Source organism: Poecilia reticulata, linkage group LG4 (genome assembly GCF_000633615.1).
Source record: "Poecilia reticulata strain Guanapo linkage group LG4, Guppy_female_1.0+MT, whole genome shotgun sequence".
NCBI lineage: Eukaryota > Metazoa > Chordata > Actinopteri > Cyprinodontiformes > Poeciliidae > Poecilia > Poecilia reticulata.
The window spans coordinates 17,027,552-17,038,186 of NC_024334.1; the positions used below are offsets into that span (position 1 = coordinate 17,027,552).

The 10,635-nt window shown below is 40.5% G+C and overlaps 1 protein-coding gene across 7 annotated transcripts in view; it reads left to right on the plus strand.

Annotated features, from left to right (window-relative positions):
• lpp (LIM domain containing preferred translocation partner in lipoma) overlaps window positions 1–10,635 on the plus strand; it is a 187,048-nt gene that overhangs the window by 86,555 nt on the left and 89,858 nt on the right. For all 7 annotated transcript variants that reach the window (XM_008407672.2, XM_008407670.2, XM_008407668.2 and 4 more), the window contains one exon: window positions 4,012–4,134. In XM_008407672.2, coding sequence (XP_008405894.1) covers window positions 4,012–4,134 — 123 coding nt within the window. The remainder of the gene's footprint in view (window positions 1–4,011; window positions 4,135–10,635) is intronic.

Sequence of the window (10,635 nt, forward strand, 5' to 3'; positions counted from 1 at the left end):
ATTGGGGGGCAGGGGGGGTAAATTCCTTTGTTGATTCGTTCGGAGCCATTAGCGCGCCTCTTTGTTTACCCCCCACTCGCGACTGCCTCAGATGTTTTTAGGGAGACGCTCGGCTCCAAACGGAGGCAGGCCCTGCCTCCGTAATGGCTTGTGACAGGTAATCCAAACACATAACATTAGAATGAGAAGCAGTCATTGATCCAAGCAACTGAAAAAGCCCCCGCAGGCAATTGCAAGAAGTCGTCTTGCAGTCACGAGCGCGATTCAGAGGCCCTAAAAATACATCTGTCATTTTTGTGGAGAAATTCCCGGGAATTTAGCAGAAATCCCTGCCACTAATGGTCACGTCAGTTTAAGTGTTTCCCAGATATCGCAGTCACAATATTTGTGCTTCTTCTACTGGAATATTTAGGGGTCGTATGATGTGATGAGGTAGCATATTTCTCTAAGGCAAAAAAAAAAAAAAAAAAACCCCGGAAATGTGTGGATTAATAAATCAGTAGGCACTGTTGTAGCATTCATGATGCTTTCAAGCCGAGCTCCCCCACAAACACGGCGCTTCTCGTCTCCATTAAGAGGAGACGGGGTGACAATATTAGTTAGAAAATATCCGGCTTTAATCTCGACTGCTGTTGCCTCTGATTGAATCCTCCCCGGCTGGGATCGCGGCGATCGTGTCGCTTCTTAATGGAAGAGCAGGAAGAAGCTGGAGGTGAATAGTGCACCAAGTTTACGAAAGCCTCTCTGTCTCTCTCTCGCTTTCTTTTTCTCTTTCTCTTTCTCTCGCGCTCTCCCTCTCACCGCCTCTCCCTCCAAGAAGTCTTCGCGATTGATGTGCAGCTTTCGGGAGGATCGCGTGAGGTCAAGGTGAAACGGGAACTTTGAAAACCGTAATCCAAAAGTCAAAGGAGGGGGAGAGTGTCTTTGTGTGGTACAGAGGCAGAGTTGCTCTGAGCTTGTTGAAGGCTTTGACATGAACTTTTAAAGGCAGTTTAACCCTGTCTTGCTCAAATCTTTTCTTTTAGCTGTGGCTCAGGTTAACAGACTTGGATTTTGAAAGTTTCGAAGAAAAGAAAGGAAGTTATAACAATCGGACGTACACCAATCAGGATTTTCCTGGCAGAGACAAGTTACCCGTTTCCTTTGAGATCTGACTTGCATCATTCCAGATTTAAATAATGACTGATTTTTTCCCCCTAAGTTTATAAATATGCTACATTCTTCCAACACAAGTGAATGAATTCCAAGTTTATTCCAATTTATGCATCAAACCTGTCTCCAAACTTTATCAGATTGTTGTTGATCTGCTTGAAGGGCCTTTGCAGATCAAGCCCTTCCTGTCCTCCACTCTTAAGGAGAACAAAGCAATAACTAGTCAACAAATGACAAAAAAGAGATGTATTATTTAGAAGTTATTTGCAGATTAGGACTCCAACTATTTATTATCACTACTTATTTTAGTAGTCGATTATTCTTTCGATAATTCTGATGAGTAATCCATCGATGAGTTAAAAAAACTGGCACATATTGCAGACTATATTTAACCACTTCATTCATTTTAATACAACATTAAAAATGCATAAAAATGCAAATAAAGAAGTAATTCAATTATTTTCTAAATAAGAAAATAAACATTTTATTGCCTGAAATGCATTCTTTTAGTGATCACTTGATCATTTGTAGTAAAGGATGGATCTGCAGCTAAACATATTGCTTCAAACATCAACATGGGAAAAGTTAAGCTCCTTCTGCTCGTTTTAACATCAGTACAGTGTAGATCTGACCTGTTCACTATTTTGTCATTTAACAGATTAATAACTGGAAAGCAATGTATTTGCTTTTTTGTATAGTTTTGGCTTAATTACTGCTCTGACTGTTTTGTTCTCTCAGCAAATGGCCTGTTTCAGAGTCTGCATGCTCCAGTTAACTCCAGTTAATCGATTACTAAATTAGACAATTATTTCAATAATGGATAAATCATAATTAATCCAATTAATTGTTTCAGCCCTGTTTGCACATTAAATATTTAGCAACCTAATCGCTCATAACTCTGTGTCTCCTCTGGATCTGGATCTGGGATGGTCTGAATTTAAGACTCAGACTTTCTTTAAAACCATTGACTAGTTTAATAGCTGCTTTTAACACTTAATTTCTAAAATATTCCTTCATGTGTTGCTATGGTTATAGCAATTGTGTGTCGACAAAGACAGCTAATTGGTAGCTTTTGTGAATTGTTGCAAACAATGTATGGACTGAAAATGGAAGGTTTTAGCTTTGATGCACTTAATGAATAAATCATTAAGTGCATATATATATATATATATGTGTGTTTGTCTTTTAGTCCTTGAATGATCAATTTCAGCTGGGCAACAGAAAAAAGGCTAATCCCAATCTCTGGCCAGTTGATGGATGCGTCTTTAATGTCAATATCGGGACACAAACAGTCAGAGTGTATCCTATTTAAATACTTAAAGCACTGATTTTTACATCAAGTTAAGTTGTTTTTCCAATAAAAATCCATTTCATTCTCTAGTAATGAGATCTAATGTTAAGCTGGTGTCAGCTCAAGGGCCAATAGCGCGTTTTAAAAATATAACTCGCTGGTGAAAGAACAAAAGTATGGAAGTAACACGGTAAACGTGCCTTTCACATTGAATATAGATTCCCCCTCCCAGCATTCTTTTCTTTGTAAAGCTTAGTGAGTTAATTATACATGCCATGTGTCCCGGCATTCAGGACGCACTCAGCTGTTTTTCAGACAGACATGTTACCTCCTGCAGCTTGTGGCCAGCATCATAGTTTGAAACCAGCAAAAAGCCTAAAAAGAGCCATGTTTGGATGGAGGTATTTCCAGACAAACGGCATCATCTTATTTTTAACAGAGGACCCGTCCAGAAGAACTGGAGGTCGGGGAATGTTTATCCGATAGAAATAGGAGTAATGTTGGCTATGTGGCTAACCAACATTAGTCAAGGCTAGCCACATAGGAGAACTCTGTCCAGAGACGCATTCTTCTCAAGGTTGTCCTTGATATGCATTTCTAGTTTGTTTCTCTAGAAAGTACGGCTCATTTGGGGAGGTGTGAAAGAGCAATCAAACTCTTCCTGAAAAAGAGAACTCTGGTCGGCTTAAAGACCCAAGTCTCGGTTCGGTCAAAGTGAACTCTGGTGCGGTTTGAATGTATATATGAACGCAAGCAGACCGGACACCGCTCCAAAAGCAGGAAAAGGCTGTAGTGCAGGGCACTCTTGGTAAATACAACCAAAACAAACACAAGAGTCTAACGCTAGCGGGAGAAATGGCTCCTGGTCTTTTACCAAAGACAAAAATGCTTACAATGACTAAAATCTGACACTGCTCCATTTTTGTTTACATTTTGTGAATAAGAAAATTGTGTTCATGTTTCCTTCAGTAGTTCTCGGTGCAGCGCCACCACAGGCGAGGAGGTTTTTGAAACAGTTTGTATTGTTTGACATAGAGTAGTGTGAAAGAGAATGCATCAACTGAAAATGTAACAAATGTTGCAACTTTAGTCCCCAATTGAACCAACACCTGACAGACACTTTGTCCCAAATGCAGGTTCTTCAGGATGGGCTACACGTTACACCAACACAATCTATCTGCTCTGCTTCTCATACAGAGCGGCTAGCTTAAGTGCTAGCCACCAGCCAGGCTAATACTAGCATGTCTGCTCTTTGTTTTAATGATTCATTGATATTTAAGCTTGTAACATAATTTTTAGCACAATTTCAGTTATTGTCTTTGGTTAAAACTGAGTGAAAAACTTATCGTGCTGCATAACTTTGCACTTTATGTCAAACGTCATAAAGTTTAATGACTGGTATTTCAGCTGCTCTCTCCACTAAAAGCTGAGGGTATTTAAGCACGCAGAGGACATCACATCATTGGTTCATATGCTCATACTCTGTTTGTGTCAATGTAAAAGTCCAACATTTGGGTTGCAGTGTGTCAGTCGTTCTCTAAAGCCGGGTGTGTTGTGTTTTCTCTCAGATGAAAAGACCTGAGAAGACTCTGGAGGAGAGGCGCTCCAGCCTGGATGCAGAGATCGACTCTCTCACCAGCATCCTGGAAGACTTGGAGAGCAGCTCGCCCTACAAGCCACGAGGCACGCAAGTAAGTCTCAGACTCAGATTCACACTTTGACGAGAACTCGAAGAGAACTCATAGCGATCCGCACAAAACAGCCAGGAAGCTCCCAGATCGCTCCTAAACATTCATATTTATTCCTACTACCCAGGAATATTTACGAAGGTGGTTGAGAAAAAAAACTGTCTGTGGATCGGAAATCCTATATTTGACTGAAAGACAGCGTACGTCTCCTACAGGTCATCTGAGTTCAGACAGACTTGGGAATCAATCACTACTTGACTTGTTTGTGGAGAAAACCAAATGCAGGGCGGTAGTTGTAGTTTCTTAACAATGTCGGCGTGTTTGACTGAGACCTGAGCAACAATCTCACATCACCACCGTTCTGGTCAAGCAGCATTCTGATCCTAGCAGGAATTTTATTTAGCTCTTGCATAAACAGCCAGCGCAAGATTTTATTTTTCCTTAAGGCACACATTGCACATTCGCACCACAGCTACCTGAGCTAAACAGTTTGTAGTTTGTCATGAAGGAATTCAGAAAATTAGCTAAGGCTTGTGGAAAGCTCTCTGTGTTTTTTTGTTGAAAAAGGTTGAAAGTTGACACAATATTAACAATACCAACACACCACCAGTAATCTTAAAAAGACAAACAGTAAAATACTATTAGAATATATATAATTTCCTTTGCACTTGCTTTTATGCTTAATTTAATATTTTTAGGGTACAAAATTATAAGTGTTTATTGTGTTTTCCCAAATCCCACTTTTCTGTTAAAAGGTGCGCCACCGTTCTTTCAAAATGGATGATTTGGAAATTGTCCTGGGATATTTTCAAGAAAATGAACATGCTTCCATTGATCATAAAGTTGCGCAAACTGGAATATTGAAAATATACATGGCAGTTTTTGCAAAAACTCAGATTTTTTTGTAAAACATTTTTGCGCTATGGTGATATTTTCAGTCTTATCAAAATTTGTGTTTTATAAAAGTGCAATGGAAACACTTCGCACTTTTAAGGTAATTCTTTGTAGCCACTGGACTCCTCGGACAGTGTCCAGCTGTCTCCACCAAAACTCTCTTCTCAGCGTTGAACAGTTCTTCAATAGTTCAATGTTATTCCAAAGTGTTGAATCCATAGCTCTTCTGTAAAGTAACCAACTACAATTTCCCAAAAACGCCAAATATATGCACGACCACTTCCAAGTATGAGGGGCTTATCACACCAATACCTCAATAAAATGCAGATTTGTAACTATTTACAGCCATTATTTTTAATGAACAATGGCTGTAAAATGTAATCAAAATGATTTTGATTACATTTCTTATTTCATGGAAAAAGCGCAATTACAAAATTGTGTTTGTTTTTTTTCGACATTAGCAGAATGTGGAAAACATTTTGCAAACGTTTGTAAGGAAAACACAGCAACAGAGGCATCATATTGATGCCAGTATGTGTGAAGCACCTTATAAATTGTCCATTTTGAGTGGAAGGTGGGGCGAGTTTGGTCTGCGCTGAATTACAAAAGTTTCGGATGTGCAGGATTGATGCGTACGAACCCTGAGGTCTAGATGAATGAGTCAGTGATGAACCTAGCTTTAGCCTGAAGCTATATGCTCAGGGAAACTACTAGTTATTAACATGTACAGATTTTCCCTGTAGAAAACATACCAACATGTATGCTGACAGAAATACTGCCATGACAAAATGAGTCCTGACCTATATCATTAGTCGATACGAAACGATATTAAGAGCAACCTGAAAAAGTCAAAGCCTTGGGCAGTTTAACTAAATTATTTGACACACAATAAATGTAGGACATGTGAATAAAAGAACAGAAAAAAAACCCTCCAAAGCAATTGTGTTTAGACTGGGGAAGCTCTTTGGGGCTTAGGGCAGCATGCGGATCATTTCTCCAGTGAAATATTTGAGGCACACTGTAATACCTGAAAGGATTGCGATCGGTGAGGACTGCACACATGGCGGAGAAAAGGTTACTGAAGTTTAAAAAGTCTGAGAGGTGTTCTGAGGCTCATTCTGTAGATGTTTCCTGTGTTGTTCCCATGTCTCAATGTTGTCTGTTTTCGTTATTTATTGAAGGAGGCATACATAAGACTGAAAACAGAGCTAAGATGGTAAATTATTGACACGGCGTTTCATTTAGGTACAGACGAGGTTCTGTGCCCTCATACAAGATGCACATGCTTAGATCCATGGGCCTTGCGTGTGTGTGCGTGCACACTAGTCTTTATTCATGTGCAGGGAAAACTCTCAACTGCGGTCGGGTTCAAATGTGAAACGGCGTCGTTGTGGGAAATGGCGCAAGACGAAGTTTGGTTTGCAAATAGTCTGAGGAACCTGGTGTTTTCAGGGAAGTTCGCAGCGAGACAAAGAGAGAAAAGGGACGACGGCTGCTGGCGCTGACGTCCTTTGGTGTAGGCTCGCTCGGCTTTGTGGTTAGAACAACCAAGGGGGTGGGATGGCGGGGGGATGAGGGGGGGTTCTGGTATCAACCAAGTTAGAATTATTGCCCCACTCTGAAGAAACAGCAGATACCATAAGAAAGGAAGTGAACATTGTGGCTTTGAAATTATACGTGTTAAGAGGAATGAGGCGAGTGAGTGTGTTGATGTGCGGCGCTTCGCTACAGTTGGAACGTTTTCACATTTTGTCACGTTACGACCGCAACCTTCAGTGTGTTTTTATTGGGATCTTAGGCTGTAGATCCACACGCAGCTGCACGCAGTCATGAAGCGCAACTCAAGTTATTACGTGGTGTCGAGATTTTCTTCCAAAAAATAAAAAAATACAACAAGGGTGGTGTGTATTTGAGTTCAGTCCAGGTTACGTTGGTATGAGGCAGCACAATAGATCAATAACAATGTATGTCATTATAGACACGTCATCAGTATCAATAGATAGAACATCTGATATTCAATAGTTTCACTCAACTCGGATCCAGAACCACACCGCATTCTGGGGGATTTGGACAGAGGGAAGGCTTTAGCCGCTCAACCTCTCACAGCTAAGCATCAACTAACTCACTCACTCTTTGGTTACCTAGCAACAACCTGTTGAGTAACTTAATACTCTTTAAACAATATAAAACAATGGCCTTCAGTGAAAACTGTGGATAAAGCAGGAAAGGTCATGTCACCAGTTTGGCAGTATTTCAGATATCTAAAGCAAATCAATCACTCTAGATGTCGACTGATATGAAGCTCTTACGTCGTGGTTTATTTTTCAGAGCAACATGAAGACCAAAAAACACAGCTGAGTAATAAAACTGTGAGGAAGTTTAAAGCAGATTTAGCTGGTTAACAAAGTTCCAAATATTTGGTTGGAGTCGCAATTTTCAACTTCCAGCTTGGCAACAACTTTAAACATGTAGCCAAGACTATAATGGAATATTTAAAAAGAAAAGAATGACAAAAGTCATGTTTTAGTCAAATCTAAGTCCATTTTGAAATTTGTGACAAGAACAAAGAAAGAAAAAAAACCCAAAACCCAGATGTAATCTTAATAAAATATTGAAGTATTTGGTTGTAACGTGACAAAATATGAAAGTGCTCGACTACTTCTGTATGTTTTCCTGTAGTGTGTTTGGATTGACACCTTCCAGCTTTCTGTTCAGAACAAAGGTTTTATTTGTGTGTTTTAAGATATTTACGGATGTTTCCTGTGTAATGTTTGTAAATATATATTTAATTTTACTGTAATATTTGTTGTGTGGACTCCAGGAAGAACAGCAGAGAGGTGTTTGTGCTGAAGTCCCGTTGATTTAGTCATTTGTACATTTGTACGTAACTTCACAATATGTACTATTTTAGTATTGGGGCATTTTCAAAATTCTTTCTCTTTGCCAGATTTTAACAAAATGAAAGAGTTTCTATTATTAATATTATTACTATTACTATTACTATTTATTTTGTTCATTCTCAGAAGTCTGCATCCATTTGCATTTGAATTGGCTTTAAATTGTATTACTTTGGGTCAAAAGTTTAGGACGCCCTACCAGCAGCTTCAACCTACTGTACACAGCTGAATCTTTGGCCCATTCCTTCTTCAGAGCCAGATATTATTGAGTCCGATTTGAAGGCCAGCTTTTCAACTTTGCTCAGTCTGTTTTTTTTTGTTGTTTATTGTTTTTTGAGCAGGCCTTTGTAATGGCCTCCTAAATCTTTCCTTTCTTGCCCTCAAGTCACTTTGAAACCATTTTGACTTCACAGTTGGTTTGGTCGTCTCAGGTTTGCCAGCATCCTGCTTTTGTTGAACTTTTAGATTTATTCTGAAAATCCATATAAGTCCATTTTGATACAGAAAAAGATGTTCTTAATATCCATCCATCAGTGCTACCTGCAGTGTTTCACTGTAAAACCGCGAGAAAAAGGAAACGCAGAAGACATCCTGATACCGATATATACATTCAGCCAGCAGCTGCTTAGCTTAGCAGAATTACTTCCCTTTTGAGGTCAATTTTACCTCCAAAACCTTAACACTGTTACACTAACATTAGCATGTACTTCTTTTAAACATGGGTAAACACTCCAGAGCGAGGCTGATGAGTCCATCACCATGGCAATAACTGTCTGCCGAACATGTTTTTCTTTATTGGTGAAAGAGAGAGAAAGACCTCCTACTAAAGGGCTACCCTGGCCTCCCTGATTATGTTATAGACAAATTATATTATCTGATAATAATTGTAATGTTTTCAAAGCTGTCGAACATTCAATAAAAATCTTGAGTTTGTTTAGTTTTCCTGCGAGGCTCCAGATGGAAGCAGGTGTTTTCTGGTTATGGAGTGACGGTCAGATTCCTGCTTCTTGGACTGATCACTGCACTGAACACATGTAGTTAAATAAATTTAGCAGTGTGTGTGCACTAGTGTGTGTAAGACAGAGCAAAAAGAAGAAGTGCTCCACAGCCTCAGCATAGACTCAAACATAGAAATGACATATGGCCTGTAAGTGAATGTCAGCTTTCCTCATTCACACATACACACTGTGTGACGTTGCCTCTTCCCCTAAGCAGAAGAGGAAAAACATCACAAATGCTGTTCTAAGTTCTTATTGCATTATTGATTATGTAATTTACATGGAAATAAAACATGAAGACAAACCAGGAAGCCGAATTTGATGACAAAACTGTTGATTGGTGCGTCTCTCCTCTGAAATAACGCTCGTTCTAGAACTGGTTCAGTTTGATGGTTTCAAACTTCGCTGCGTTGTTTAGAGCCGACGGGTTTTTCCACCAGTTTGGGGAACCAAAGACGCGTTGTCAACTACAGCTGAATGCTGCTTCTCCCATGTTTGGTTCTGGTTCTGGGGATGCAGAGCAGAACCAGAACCAGAAGACCTGGGAGGTCTGGAAGGTTGATACAACAGCAGCAGATCTTTAATGTTGCTGTAGTGCTAAGCCATACAGTGATTTATAAACTAAAAGAATCATTTTAAAGTCTGTTCTCTGAACTGGGTGATGTGCTCCCAACTTCCTGGTTTTAGTGAGAACTCGAGCAGCAGCGTTCAGGATCAGCTGCTGCAGAGCTGTGAAGACACTGTGAAGAATCAATGCGACTAAAGATAAAAACATGGATGAGTTTCTCAATTACAAAGTCAGGACAGTGTTTGTAGAGGGTATGACTAGAAATCATCCTTGTTGAGTCTTCAGCCTAAAACACTCAAGTATATAGAAAAGTGAAGAAGCAAAGCGGTCGGTTCTGAAAGACTTTGGTCCTCTAAACTGCTGCATGTGCTTTTTTCCCCCCAGTGTAGAATGTAGTTGAAGTGCGTATCTTTCTTTGAGGGAAAAATGTGGATTTCTATATTAGAGCTGGAGTCTGAAAGCTTTTGTCAGCAGGTGTTTAAAAATGGATGAGTACCGGTACAGCTGCGTGAGGGGCCAACCCCTGACCGGGCCGGGCTGGGCCGGGCTGGGCCGGGCCGGGCCGGGCCGGGCCGTCGGAGTGGTTCTATCTGTCGGGATCAAAGTCACTGAAAGCCTGAACATTGTGCAGGCTTTCAGGGTTTTGTGCGCACGCGTTCTCCCGACGCGTTTTAATCTGAATTTCTCTGAATCCATTTCTGATGCAACTGTGGGTTTTCCCTTATCTCCATGGCCTTTTATGCCTTGGCCATCAGAACCGTTTGCGTGTGCAGGAGATTTAGCTCCATTTGATTGGTTCCTTGACAAACACAGAAACTCGTGCCGACCCCTCCTTCACCCCCGTCTCATCTGATGCTGATTGTAGCTGATTAACTCTGGTTGACCTTTTCCCCTGCCCAGCTGCTCCTGTCAGTCAGTACCGGCTCTCCTTTAATACAGTATTCTGCAGCGTAACAGCAGAGTGTGTGTGTGTGTTTTGTTTTTTTCACAGGCCAGCTTTCGTGCTATAGCTCCACTGCAGCCGCTGCACAATAACCTTCCGCTTCTGCGAGCAAACAAGTAACAAACGCTCCTGAAATGCAGCTTTTTGCGCTCGGAATGTCTGGAAAAAGGATGCCGAATGAAAATGGGAATGGCGCTCATTCAT